Source organism: Panicum virgatum, chromosome 2N, assembly GCF_016808335.1.
Source record: "Panicum virgatum strain AP13 chromosome 2N, P.virgatum_v5, whole genome shotgun sequence".
Lineage (NCBI taxonomy): Eukaryota > Viridiplantae > Streptophyta > Magnoliopsida > Poales > Poaceae > Panicum > Panicum virgatum.
Genome location: NC_053146.1, coordinates 58,630,578 through 58,644,713, shown reverse-complemented (window position 1 = coordinate 58,644,713; position 14,136 = coordinate 58,630,578). Strand labels below are relative to the sequence as shown.

The following is a 14,136-nucleotide window of genomic DNA, read 5'->3' as shown; positions in this document are numbered from 1 at the left end:
CCTTTGTCTTAAGTTGAAATTCGTTTTTAAGTCGTAAAAACCTCAAAATTAGTCATGCTCGTACCACCCCCAGTGTGTTTCGGCTCTGATACCAGCTGTGACAGAACTGCCAAATAAAATCCCTAATTAAGCGTAATGGCCGTCATTTGAACACATCGGGCGCATTAGCTTAACGGCTTAATTTGGCGATTCTTTCTCAACCCACGGCCCGATCGAAACAACACCGGTAGTCCCACGCGAAGGTGGGCGCAGATGGTACAAGCACGACTCATTACTTGAAAATACAAGAGTGATCACGACACGAAACATTTAGTTTTACAAACCGAGTTCAAATACATAAATAATTTACAAGATTAACACTTACATAGGCATGACTGAAGTCGAAAACAAAGATCCTACAACTACTCTAGCTTACATCAGTTCTGATCCTCCCCGACCAGTCGGACCGGTTCACCCAACCGGTCGAACCGGTCGGCACCCTGCTGCCAACTCCACCGGTCAGACCGGTCTACGCAAAACAGAAAGGTTGCACACTCAACCCACAAGTGTACAGCTCGACAGCGCCCTAACCTAAGGGTCCCGCTCCTCGACCTGCCACCCCTTTGCACCCCAGCGGATGAACTTGACACAACAGGGGCAGAAGTCGACGTCCGGGTGTCCTGTAATAATAAATGTGGCAACAAACCCTGAGTATTCTAATACTCAGCAAGGCTTACCCGACCAGTAGGTATAACTTAGCCCACATAACTAGACTTGCAAGGCTTTTGGCTGGTGGTTATTTTGCAGAAACCACGGCTAAAGTAAGTCCTTACTTTCATGATTTTAGCCCAGATTGTATATATATCTAACCATGATCTATCATTAGCATAAACTATCTATAGCAAACATGGTGGAGCAACAGGTATAAAATCAATATAGAGAAACCTTATATTAATCACTTATCATCCCTACTCGCACTACGCTGCGACTCGGTGATCAAGGTGCTCATATCCGAGAGCGACTGACGGCGAATCGATCTGATTTAACCTTGCAAGGTGGACCTAACTAACACGGCATGTATTTGCCCCGTCGGACTATACATGCCAACCATTCCCCTCCCCGCCTCGAACTACAGGAACCAGCCCAACGACATATGGTCAGTCGAGCTCAACGTGAGACCACAAAAAGTAAACATATGCATCACAATTCTCCGCGACTACTCGACTCGCCCCAGGAGTTGGATGAGAGTTCCTGTACTTTCGAAACAAGACAGTACTTGGCTTACCGGTTTCGACTACCTCCTACTCCCGGTATGCGGTTAGTACAGTTCAATCATGATCAGCAGGGCCAACAACGGCTCGGTCCTTAACCGACACAGACAGGACTAAGACACCCAGGAACCCTGTCCTGCTGCTATACCTATACATCATCATTCCCCGTCCGGTCTCAATTCTCCATTCATTGCATAACAATTTCACAACTCATGTACTGGAATATGACCATACCATATATCTCGCGAGTAACCGGCAATTACTCGACTTCTAACCATCCTATATCTCGCGAGTGGTAAGAGGTCACTCGTCTTCTACCGGGAACTATTCAGCATAGCACCTCTATCGTCCTATACATACTAGTATAAACTCGAGGAAACCTAGGGATCATGCAGCTAGGGTTCCAAGAAATTCCTAAACCTAATGCACAAGTAGTAAAGACATATATAGGTGTTATAATTTGAAATAATAGGAGTTGCACCGGGGCTTGCCTTCGGGCTGCTGCTCGACACTGGGCTCAGCTGGGCCTTGGGCTGGGTGCTCACGCCGCTCTTCCAGCTGAACTTGCCACTGCTGCTCCTGTGGCTCGGCGATCACCTCGTACACGGCTCCCTCGGCGGCGGCGTCTACACGTATGCAAATGATATGAGAATGCATGCATGGGTTGCAAATCTTAAAATAGCCAATGACTAGATGCAACTACTAGTAATTTACACAAAAATTGCACTCCCAGGCCCAGAACATTCCCCAAAAATCCGGAGAATCCGGATGAATACCCGGAGTATCCGGACCCCCAAGTCCGGAGTTTCCGGGCCTATACTCGGAGTTTCCCCCGGAGTGTCCCAAACCCAGAGTATCCGGGCTTATACCCGGAGTTTCGCCCGGAGTTTTCCAAAACCCGGAGTATCCGGGCTTATACCCGGAGTCTCCGGGCTTGACAGCATTTTCGCCCCAAAAACTGAAATCTTGATTTTGACAAAACCAACCCACCAAAATCAAAACCCTTTTAGATCCTAGTTGAGGGATGCATATAGAGTTGATTGACCAAAAGAAATCACTTAGAACCTCCTATAAACATAGAAGGGGCGGCACAAGTTTGAATACCTAGGATGAGCTTTTCTCCGCGCGAAGAACTTGAAACCAAGGGCACCCCGGGAAGGAATACGTGGGGAAGATGGCCCTCCACGCGGATTCGAAGTCTCCTTGGTCTTGGGATCGATTCGGGGTGGGGGATTTGGATTTTGGGATTTGGGGAGAGGGAGAGCTTGTGAGGGAGAGGGAGGCCACGGTGAGGGAGTGAGAGGGAGAGGGAGTGGCGTGAGAGAGAGGGAGAGAGTGCTGGTGAGGGTGAGAGAGAAAAAATAGAGAATTTATTATATTTGTGGGACCCAGATAACTAAATTAGAGAAATAGAAACTCCACACCCGGAGTATCCGGGCCAATGGCCGGAGTATCCGGTGTTACAAATAGCTTCCTACAGCCTACACCAAGCTTTATTACGATGCAACACGTCAATATTGCTCCGTGCTCTCTTCTGTCCTCGTGTCTACACTTCGCTCCAATTTTCATATACGTGCCCAAAAGAAAGAAAAATGATGTGCCCTAATAATTCTCGTCCCTTGGCTTGCGTGGTATGGTATCTAGTGGATATCAAAATCAAATGTGGGTATGGTCCCTATGTCTTTCCCTGCACATGTCAAAAATCCATGAAAGATCCCTCCAGAAACTGACTGCTTGAAAACAAGAAAGCTAACAGTAACAGCTCGAATTGATGTGCTAATATCAAGCAGCTCGAATTGATGTGGTAATATCAAGCAGCTCGAATCTAGTACTCTGTTTTAGAGTACATCCTGCCCTTTGTTTTTGTTTTTTTGGGGTCCACCTTATTCCCTTTTTATATTCAATTTAGGAGCCTGATCAGTAGGATGCCAATTTTTATCAAATCAAAATCATGACAAGCTAATATATTGGCTTACCAAAATCAGAGTATGCCGAAAAATATTGGTAAGAAATTTAGGTACTCATTTAGTTTAGTACCAACCAATACTCTCTTCTCTTATAAGGTTTAAGAAGTTTCCTGTAACTTGCCAAGTTGGTCACGACAACCAATTTCTAGGCATGATAGCCAAATCTTTTTGGCATATCTTGATTTTGGCATGGCAAAATTTGGTAACAAACCAAGCAGACTTTTTATATCCATGTTTCTCTACAACGATTTGACTAGGAAACAACCTTGTCAAGTCGAAAAAAACTAAACCTATGATTGCTTTGTGGTGGAACCCGCATATCCATGTTCGAGTCACGTATGAATATTTATTTATTCTTTAAAGATAGATCTTGTTTAGATTCAAAGTTCAAAATTTCAAAAAAAAATTAAATCGCCTGCATGGTGTATTAAATATAGTCGAAAAAAATCACATTACACAAATGAATTGTAAATCGCGAGACGAATCTAATGAACCTAATTAGATCGTAATTAGATACTAAATTGCTACAGTAAAACTACAATAAATATATGCTACTGACGAATTAATTATGCTCATTAGATTCATCTTGTAGTTTACAGACGAGTTATGTAATTAGTTTTATAATTAGTCTATATTTAATAATTTAAATATAAAAAATTCTCTTTCAAAATTCCAAAACAGAGCAACTAAACAAACAGTATAATTTTCATTTCATATAGTAGCTTTAAATGATGTCCCATAACACATCAATTTCACACCATAGACATGTCCGTCAACAGAAAATACACAATTAGTGGCTGCAACATTGTTCACGAGGCAGGGCCGGGCCGGTCCCCCTCTAGCTCTAGCTGTCTAGCAGGCCGCGCCGCCTATAAAACCCGGCGCCGGCCGCCTGCCGTTGGCCGCCGCATCCACTGGTGACCAAGACCAACCAGACCCCAGCCGGCCATCCCCTCCCCAGCGTCGGAGCCTCTGCTCCCCATCGACTTGTCCCCATTCCTCAGCTCCCACTCGCCACCGGACCAAGCGGATGGCGTCGGCGTCCAAGGAGGAGGTGATCGGGAAGCTCAACGTCCGCGTGCTGCGGGGGAACAACCTGATCATCGCCGACCCGCTCACCCACACCAGCGACCCCTACGTCGTCCTCCAGTACGGCGCCCAGGTCCGCTCCCCGCTCCGCGCTTCCTCCGCCGCTTCGTCCCCTTTCTTCTCCGCAGCATTGCCGCTTGATCCCCCGTGGTCGATCGGGCCAGGGCTCCGTCGGCCGCGCCTCCGGCGGACGGATCCCCGTTTGCAGCAGTCGGGTGCCTGGGTCCGCGGTCAGCGCCGCGGCGCGATGCGGATCGGGATCGGGAGCCGGGACTGTCGATCTTCCGCGATGGCGCGATCTCCTAGTCCTAGGTGCCCGTCTTGTCTCTGTCTGTCTGTATGGGCTGCGAATCTGCTCGCGTTGCGCCTTTTCAGGACATGCTATGCCGCCTCATCACAGGATCCTGTTCCTGTCGCTAGTCTGTGGATTGACTGTCGAGTGATCCTTCACTCCTGTTTAACGATGCAGGAATCCAAATCCTGGGAATGAATTGTTGACTGCAGTTGTGGCTTGCTCGTGGATTCGTTTAACCAGCGGGAGATTTGCAAAAATGGGACTGCAAACATTGGCCTTTGCAGTTTTGCCATTGACCCCACATTTCATAGGCACAGATGGTCCCACCGTGTCATTCACTGGGAGTGGCAAATTCACGAGTGGTCAGGGTTTGCAGTCCTAATATTACAATTTTTTCTTTAACCAGCCCCCCATCTGGCGCAGTTTGGGGAATGTTAACATCATATTCACCACGAAATAATAAAAATAACAAATAATAACTGGGCGATAACATTTGTTACATTTCTACTTGACTGAGGACTGATCCTGCACAAGTTTTGCAGAAGATAAGCCTGAACCTGTACTTAATCAGTACCTCTGTGATCTGCATACTACTTCCAGGATCAAAATGGCATATTACTTAGTGAATTACTTACTAGCCTTTTTATTTTCTCGGGGGTTAAACTCCTGATATTTTGCTAACATGACTTCTCTTCGTGTTGCTCATGAATTATTTTTGTAACTTTTTAGTTTCTGTATGATTGGCTTGGGTGGTGCAAGCACTTAGGTCAACGACTACTGAACTGCACGGTTGCCAACTGAATGCATAATATAATGCACTGACTAGTTTTTAGGATTCTGAAAGCTCTTGTTCTATTTTATCCAGTTGACTTCAGTTCCAACGTCTTGGATGCCTATCCAATTTATATCTTTCTGTTATTCTATATTTGCCTGATGGAAATTTTTGGTTTGATGGTGGTACAGAAGGTGAAGACTAGTGTCCAGAAGAAGAATCCTAATCCAGTCTGGAATGAAGTACTGCAGCTCTCAGTCACAAATCCTACAAAGCCAGTGCACCTTGTAAGTTTGCTATTTCAATTGGTTCGACACCTTTGCTCTCCAGAAACTATACATATTGTGGAAATATATAACTTGATCGCTCCGGTACTAAGCAACAGACCATTTAATTTTTTGAATTAACGACTTCTTAACCAAAATAGAAAATATCTTCACTCCTCCTAAAGAATAAGGATGATATTGACCATTTCTGTCATAGGTCCACTGACAATCACTGCTGATATGAACAGAGTTGACCATAAACATTTCTAACTATGCAATAACCAGGAATATATTTATTTCTGAATTGCTAATACCATGCAGGAAGTTTTTGATGAGGACAAATTCACAGCTGACGACAGCATGGGTGTGGCTGACATCAACATAACTGACATATACGATGCTGCGAAGTTGGATCTGAGCCATGCCACTAACGGAACCAGGATCAAGACAATATATCCAGTCGGTGTAAACTACCTTGGCGGTGAGAGCCATGTTCAGTGGAAGGATGGAAAGGTTGTCCAGGACTTGATTCTGAAGCTGAAGAAGGTCGATAGTGGCCTGATCGTGGTGCAGCTGGAATGGGTTCATGTTCCTGGTGTCAAGCTGTGAGCCTCGTCTGAGGGTTGCAATCACTGCTTTGATGGAGATGTAGTTTGGTCCCTGGTTTGAGTGTGTTATTGTAAACTATATCCTGAACGTGGTGATTTGCGATGTATGAGTGATGTGTGTTGGTTTGAGTGTGATGTTTTATTTGAGGTATTTCCTGGTGACATGATGTGGGTGTGCAGTCTGTGGTTCACGAATAAGAAACGCCCTGTCTATGTCAAGTGGAGTGTGATGTAAATTAAGAAACTGAAATAGAAGCGCTTTGGGTGTTAATTGCTTCCCTTAAACTTCCAGTTTGTCCTGCAAATTTTCTTGTTGGCTCCTAAAAGATTTTTGTTGCAGGGAAGGAAGGGCATCCCTTGATGTACTAGTTCATTAGCCACATACATGTCTTACTCTTTCCAGTGCTACAGTACAGGGGGAAGAAGTATCTTTCACAAGATTTGGTTTGTTACCAAAATTTGGCAAAATCCTGAAGGGCTGATATGTTCGGATATGAGATATCCAAAGTTCCAAACAAGCAGACGGTCTCAATATGTCACGGTGCTATGGAACACTTCATATAGCTGGTGCTAGTTAGAATAACGTCATCAGCTCTCACAGATGTCTGAAACTACTGTTTCTTGGAGGGGCCAACGATTGTGACTTTAGCCTCAACGCAACACTTGCCTTTGATGAGATAGCCTTTTGACTTGTCCTTGAAATCCTCTAGAGAGATGAATTTCCTCCATCCCCAAGAAGGAGCATTGTTTGAGAAATGGAACCGGCCTGCAATTCCCAGTAAAATAAGTTAAGAATATGTGTTTATAGTACTTCTGTTCATCAAGCAAACTTCTGCTAAGATGCGCACCAGTTGATTTCTTGTCCTTGCCATTTTCCAGGTCCTTGATGGATATGGTAAATTCGACCAGGTTCCCAGAGTCTTTTGGGAGATCATTTCGCTGCTTCATGTTAAGAAACAATGACAGGTGGTTTCCTTCACTAGTTGGATGCATTTTGATAAACCTAAAAAACAAATATCAAACCACAATTCAGTTAATGATCTGTACTCTTTATGGTCAATTTTCAAAAGCATTGCAGTATTGAACCATGCTTAGGATGGTAAAAAAAATTCAGACGACATTATCGACATCCATTCATGTACTCATGTCAAGCATTGTAAACTGAAAGGGCTATTACCATCTGTATCTACCGACTTCAAACTTTGGTGAGTAGCTTGGGTTCTTCAGTGCAAAGTAGTCCTCAATTTTCCAAGTGTAAACTTTGGCCTCGTTGAAAACGTTCATCTTCGTGACAAAGAGTGTTTCTAACGGCGAACTGGTTTTGACAGTGGCGACTTTGATGAACTCGATACCAAAGGTGCAGCTGTTGTTGACAAGAAATCTAGAGGTCTTCAGTTTCTCCAGGGGTATCATGCATGAGGTGCCAGAAGTTGTGCTTGCAGCCTGGAAACTGTGGTTACCTGATAAATTCAAGCAGAAATATTTTTCAGAAAAAGTGTTTACCGCAACAAGATGTCTGCAAATGGAATAAAAGCACAGATGTTTACATGGGAAAACTAAATGGAGGCATGAAAATACAAAGATTGTACTAAAAAAGCATTAAAAAGTTTAAGTAATAGCTGGCAGCCTAAAATGGGTACATTTTAGTCAATGAGTATAGCACTATCAAGAATTCTCAGAGAAAAAACATGAAAACAGGTTGGAAGTTATATCTCAGTGTAACCAGGAATGTTGACTCAGTGTTCGTGAACCAATCAGTTATCTCTATCAGGTATAAGCTGCTACTTTCTTTACCTAGATGCTCCCTGTGCTTTCCAAAGTTCTGATCATATATCAAGAACTTGAAATATGCCTCTATGACAGTGTCAGGTTTCACTGAAGTTCGCATCAGCATAAGCTTGAGAGAGACATGCTCCTTCTCATCATTTCTCTTTCTGTCCTTTGGGTTCAGCATTAGGCACCTGCAAACGAATCAAGATACAACACTAAAGATCTGTTCATGAGATGGATGCCTGCCGGTAATGTTGTCTCTTTTGAAAGGCCCCCAACTCCCATGGAAATAATGACCAACCCTCAACAAATTTGGGAGATTTTGCAAAACCCGGCGTTTCATTATTGGCTAGACTTCTGAAGCCATTCAGTTTTTCAGGCAGGATAGAAACCAAAGTCGATCTGAGCAGTTCTAGTTGTAGGAACTAAGCAATGCAACAAGAGCAGTATCAAAACTGTACCATCTCACTCCCATGAACTCAAACACGCTGGAGCATGTCCATCCCTTGTCAAGAAGGGAGGAGAAGCCGTCAATGGTCCACTTGAAGGTTTTATGCTCTGCCGGAGAAGAAACAAGGAGAAAGTATGAAAGATCAAAACAACAGCAAAAGCCAGCACTGCAATCTAGAGGAGAAACCTTCGGCACTCTGAATGATTCAAAAATGTTCTAGCGCTCTCAATGATGCAAGCAATAAGCTGAACTAGGTAAAGAACCTGTCAGTACCAGAACCTTTGGCGCATGAGTTGCCCATGGCTCACTCGCTTCCTCTTCCCAGGAGCCCTCTGCAATTGATATTAATCATAAGATAAAAAAAAATGCATGCTGCGGGATTACTAGCTTATGAAATCTAGCATATTAGTGGGAAACAAACACTCAAGAGTAGTCTCAATTTCAAGAACAGATAAACCTAAGTCCACGAACAGGAACACGCACATCAAAAGCAGCTGTCGAAGACTAATGTACTCGGGCAAAAACTTTGTTTACTGCGCGGGCCGTTAGGGGCCATGATGAAATGAAAATTCAGGTGGGGGATGCTCTCCCCTCCCGTTGACCCTAAAAAAAAAACTAATGAACAATCCTTCTTATCAAGAAAGCCAAGACCCAATAACCTGCATTCTCAAAGCCTGAAACTCTTCTGAAATCCACGGAAAATCCAGGAACTCCGCGATAGTGAGACGCTACAAGATTCTCTAGACCATTCCCGTCGGCTTAACAGTCGTGGATCGCCGAACAGGCTACAACGAAGGAACAAAGCGCAGAGAAGAGTAGAGCTCACCTCGTGACGCTATCGGAGGCCTGGGCCCTGGAGCAAGCCCTCGCCGGATATGGGGGGTTTTCTACGGAGGCGCAAGGGCGAGCTGAAGCGTGGGTGCTGCCTTTTTCACGAGGCACGAAGAGGGGTTTATGCAGTCGACGAGGGGAGGTCCTCTCCGGAACAAAAGGCAGGTGCCAGAGTTCCCCGTGAAACTTTCTTCAGAAAATTTTTTTGGGATCTCATGCGTTCCTTATTTTGTAGTGTTTCCATAAACTGAACAAGAAGTCAATCCCACTTGTTATGTGGCTGTACTCCGTATTTCTGTGATATAGTAACTCTGATCCGTGGAGGCTCACCACGATCTCGTCTGAATGGAAATCAATGCCATCGTATCAAGGAACAGTTGAAACCCTTACTACGTGATGATGTGTTTTTTTTTAACGAACAACACGATAGTGTGCCTATTTCATTGATAAAGAGGAACAGAGTACAGGAGCATGGTTACAAAGGTCTAATCTCGTACAATTAAGGCCGCAAGTGGCCGCGCTCATGCCGCAATCCAAGCGGACACATCCTCTTTAATCTTGCCCAATACCGAGATGAAACTGAACTCTTTTCGATTGAAGATTCTTGCGTTACGCTCGTTCCAGAGAGCCCACATGACAAGTAGCGCTAGGCTACGAATTGCCTTCCATGGCGTTCCTGCCATGGTCGTGATATTGGTCCACCACTCAAGTGTAGTATTCGCAATGTTCCAGTTTGATGGTTTTAGAAGGGGCTCTTGGACCCAAATCGCAATATGGTCCCAAATTCTCCGTGTGAAACGACAATCAGCAATCAGGTGTAAAGCAGTCTCCATCGTTTGCCTACACAGGGCGCAAGTAGTGTTGTGCGGACACCCTCGAGTGGCTAGCCTATCCGCTGACCAGACCCGATTTTGGAGTATAAGCCATGCGAAGAATTTGCATTTCGGCGGTGCCCACGTCCTCCAGATATTGGACAAGTTAGGTGCGGTGGTACTTCCAATGAATTGTGCCTTGTATGCCGATGCAGTCGAGTATTCTCCGGTCGCCGAGAGCTTCCATTTAATAGTATCCGGTCTGTCATTATGTAGCACGGTTGGCTGCACCAGCTCCCAAAGCTGTAGGAACTCTATGAGGTGTGTTAAGCTTATGGCAGGGGCGTTTCGTAGCTCACGTATCCAGTTGTTGCTTTGTAGGGCGTCCGCGACCGTGCGCTGCTTTCTTTTGGTGGCTTTGTATAAGCTGGGCGCGATGTCTTTTGGTCGACGTCCTTGTAGCCAACCTGACTGCTAGAATTTTGCCTTTTTTCCATCGCCGAGGGTTATTGTTGTGCTGGCCGCAAATAGAAGTCGGTCCACTTCATCACATGGGAGGTCGGAACCGACCCACGCTTTTTTTAGGATACCCACTCGTGCCAGAGCCAGCGCAGCCGCAAAGCTCGTGAATTTTTTTTCCAAATTTAGAAGTCCAAGACCACCCGTCTCCTTAGGAAGGCAAGACCGTGTCCAGTTCACTTTGCATTTCCCCCCTGTTAGCATCTTATCCCCAGCCCAAAGGAAGCGCTTGCGGATTTTATCTATCTCGTCGAGGACTTCCTTCTGTGGCTTGAGAGCCGTGAGCGAGTAAACTGGCTGAGCCGATAGAACAGATTTTGTAAGGGTTGCTCTTCCAGCTTGCGTAAGATTCCTGCCATGCCAAACTGAAAGTTTGCTCGCCATTTTATCAATGAGCGGCTGGAAGTCAACTCTGCGCAGTCTTCTAGTTGACAGCAGTAGACCCAGATATCTGATCGGGAAGGCGCTTCTCTTGACCGGCAATCCAGCCAAGAGCGTTTGAAGGTCGATGTCCTCACTGCTAATAGGAGTAACACTTGTTTTTGAAAAATTAGTGATAAGCCCCGACGCTTCGCCAAAGTTGTGAAGTAGTCGCGCCAAGTTGCTGATATCGATGTTGTCCGGCTTGATAAAGATTGCAGCGTCATCTGTGTAAAGTGAAGTCCGAAATCTTGCTGCCCGACCGCGTAATTTGCTGAGAAGGCCCAAGTCCGTAGCAATGGAGAGTAGTCTAGGGAGCAGATCGATTGCCAGGACGAAAAGCAAAGGAGATAGCGGGTCACCTTGTCGTAACCCGCGATTGTGCGCTATTGGGTCAAGAGGTATACCGTTGAGCAGGACCCTTGAAGTTGAGGTGGCAAGAATGGAGGCGATCCAGCTCGTCCATCTCGCAGGGAATCCCCTCTTCTGGAGTAGTGTAAGTAGATAGTCCCACCGGACCGAGTCAAAGGCCTTCAAAATGTCAAGTTTCATGAGCAGGGCCGGCGTTTTATTCCTGTGGAAGCGACGCGCCAAGTTGCGGACATGCATGAAGTTATCATGGATGCTACGGCCTTTTATGAAGGCACTCTAGCACTGCGAAGTTAAGGCATTCATAAGTGGCGCCAATCTCAGTGCTAGAATCTTGGTGATTATCTTCGCAATCGCGTGAATAAGACTTATAGGTCGAAAGTCCTGTATTATTTCTGCTCCTTCCTTCTTAGGGATCAGGACGATTGTTGCCTTGTTGAGAAGATTAAGATCATTGCAGTGGGTGTTGTAGAAGGCATTTACCGCAGCCACGACATCCAGCTTGATGATTGGCCAGCAACTTTTGAAAAATAGTCCAGTGAAGCCATCAGGCCCAGGGGCTTTATCACTTGGTAGTTGGTTGATGGTGCTGAGGATTTCGGCTTCAGTGAAGGGGGCGTCCAGTGACTCAAGTTCCACAGAAGGGAAGGCCAAGTTGTCCCAGTTTAGATCTTTTGTGCGGTTGGGCAGTGTTGCTAACATCGCGGAGAAATGCGCATGTATGATTTCCTGCTTCTCATCGTGAGACACGGCCCAACCTGGACCAACCCGTAGTCGTTGAATGAAGTTTTTTCGACGCCTACCATTTGCCCGGAGGTGGAAGTATCTAGTGTTAGCATCTCCTTCCTTTAAGTTTGTAGCTCTTGCGCACTTCCGCTTTTGTGCTCTTTCAATCACTGCCCATCCCAACACTCTCTTTTTGAGCTTCGTTCTGATTCGAAATTCAGCCTCGGTTAACTCTCTGTTTTCCTGGGCGATGTCAAATTGCATAATGACCTGCTGAGCCATCAGGAGTTTTAATCTTGCATCAGAGATGATCGAGGAACTCCATGATCTAAGGGCCCTTGCTGTTAGAAAGAGCTTATGTCCCAAACGGTGGAAAGGTTCCGTGTGGGAAGTGAGTGTGTTCCAAGCTGCCTGCACTATTTGTTCGAACTGTGGAAACCAGAAATTCTCAAACTTGAACGGAGTCGGACGCCTCGGTCCAGATTGTTGCACCAGTAGTAGTGGGCAGTGATCGCTATGTGAAGACGAGAGTGCATGCAGGGTATGGTCAGGAAAGGACAAATCCCAACCCTCGTTAATGAAGAAACGGTCAAGTCGTACCAACCTAGGGCATCGTCTCTCGTTGCTCCAGGTAAATTTACGGTTTTGCAGATGAATCTCTTTTAACTCACAAAAATCTAGTGCCGCTCGGAATTGTCGCATTAGCCGTAGATTTAAATTTATGTTGTTTTTGTCCTGTGCTCTGTAGATCAAGTTGAAGTCGCCCAGGAGAAGCCAATTTGTGCCAGGTGACAGCTTGAGACTATCCGCACCCCTCCCCTCCACCGGTACGGCATGCAGATGGAGGTGATATTTAAAGTAGAAAGCAGTGCAGTCCACAGCTCCAAGCACACCTCCGCGCTCGGGAGAACTCCGGGCTACGCCAAAGGCAGAGTTGTACGCGGATCCACCCCAAGCACTGTGCTCATTTACTTTCCCCACTCCCCAACGGCTCGCGCGGCGGACTGGAGGTCTCCGAGGCGGAGCGGGCGATGGCGCAGGCGAAGGCGGACTGGAGGTCTCCGAGCGGGCGACGGCGCAGGCGCGCAGGCGGAGCAGGCGAAGGCGGCGGGCCGGATCCGCGACGGGCGGTCGTCGGCGCCACGTCCCTTCTCCGGGTTCGCGCGGATCCACCCTGGAGAACCGACGCAAGCGGCGGCGGAGAGCAAGGAGGGATTCGAGGCGCCGGCGGCCAGATCCAGCGCGAGCTCCAAACTCTTCGGGTGGTTCTTCTTCCTCCGGGTCGCATCGGCATCGAGCAAGGCGCAGGTACCCCAAAGTTCTCACCTCCCCCTCGACCTCCCCCACCCCCTTGCTTCATCATTAAGAGGAATGGATAACCATTCAGCACCATCTGCTTCATCAAGAATTTCTGCTCTTCCACAGAAATCCTCCACCATGTCACAGAACTTAACAATTATGGCCCCCTTTTTGTTATTTAAGACCAAAATGAATTCTAGGGAGCATATTACAATTCATATTACAATATATGCAATTTAGAGTATAGATATACATTCCATTTGAAGTATATTTTCTATGAAGCATCTGCTTTAAGGCTGACTGTTTCGGGTATTTTACTGATTTTCCATGTGTATCTGACTTGATGATCCGTGAAACAGCCATGGAAACTTTTGAATGGAGAGTTTAATTGTTGCAAATTACAAGCAACCGTCTTTTAAGTGTTCTTATAATACAGCTTTGGTTTTCTTGTGGGCACCTGATGCTAATAATGACTGTGAATTTTCATTCTGGATGTGCCAACTATGCCCTTGTATATTGAAATAAATCACTATGTTGAATATGTGGCCCTCTATTTTCAGGATGGATGATAACCAAATGCAGGGCCCCTGGAATGGAAACCAAGTGAACCAGCATGACCCCAGCCACACCCCTCGTGCCACTACAACTCCTTTTCAGGGCCAATGACACCCAAGCCAGTTTAGCCAACCTGA

General features: G+C 46.1%; 3 protein-coding genes and 1 long non-coding RNA gene across 4 annotated transcripts; 3 read left to right on the top strand and 1 right to left on the bottom strand.

The window, feature by feature from the left end:
• The first annotated feature begins 4,035 nt into the window (after positions 1 to 4,035).
• LOC120661384 (protein C2-DOMAIN ABA-RELATED 8-like) lies at positions 4,036 to 6,532 on the top strand. Its single transcript, XM_039940238.1, has 3 exons — positions 4,036 to 4,379; positions 5,565 to 5,660; positions 5,961 to 6,532. The coding sequence occupies exons 1-3, from the start codon at positions 4,248 to 4,250 to the stop codon at positions 6,246 to 6,248; spliced, it is 516 nt and encodes a 171-aa protein (XP_039796172.1). The 5' UTR covers positions 4,036 to 4,247; the 3' UTR covers positions 6,249 to 6,532.
• LOC120661385 lies at positions 4,386 to 5,164 on the top strand. The gene is made up of 2 exons (XR_005669875.1): positions 4,386 to 4,618; positions 4,776 to 5,164. It is a non-coding gene; the product is annotated as an uncharacterized LOC120661385 (long non-coding RNA).
• A 69-nt stretch (positions 6,533 to 6,601) lies between the features above and the next one.
• On the bottom strand, positions 6,602 to 9,370 carry LOC120661383 (ubiquitin carboxyl-terminal hydrolase 15-like). The gene is made up of 7 exons (XM_039940237.1): positions 9,295 to 9,370; positions 8,742 to 8,800; positions 8,479 to 8,575; positions 8,042 to 8,208; positions 7,425 to 7,707; positions 7,096 to 7,250; positions 6,602 to 7,013 (listed from the first exon to the last, which is right to left on the bottom strand). Exons 2-7 carry the CDS (start codon positions 8,767 to 8,769, stop codon positions 6,859 to 6,861), a joined length of 885 nt encoding a protein of 294 aa, XP_039796171.1. The 5' UTR covers positions 8,770 to 8,800; positions 9,295 to 9,370; the 3' UTR covers positions 6,602 to 6,858.
• Positions 9,371 to 12,945: 3,575 nt separating this feature from the next.
• LOC120661382 lies at positions 12,946 to 14,109 on the top strand. The gene is made up of 2 exons (XM_039940236.1): positions 12,946 to 13,453; positions 14,005 to 14,109. The coding sequence occupies exons 1-2, from the start codon at positions 12,980 to 12,982 to the stop codon at positions 14,011 to 14,013; spliced, it is 483 nt and encodes a 160-aa protein (XP_039796170.1). The 5' UTR covers positions 12,946 to 12,979; the 3' UTR covers positions 14,014 to 14,109.
• The last annotated feature ends 27 nt before the right edge of the window (positions 14,110 to 14,136 follow it).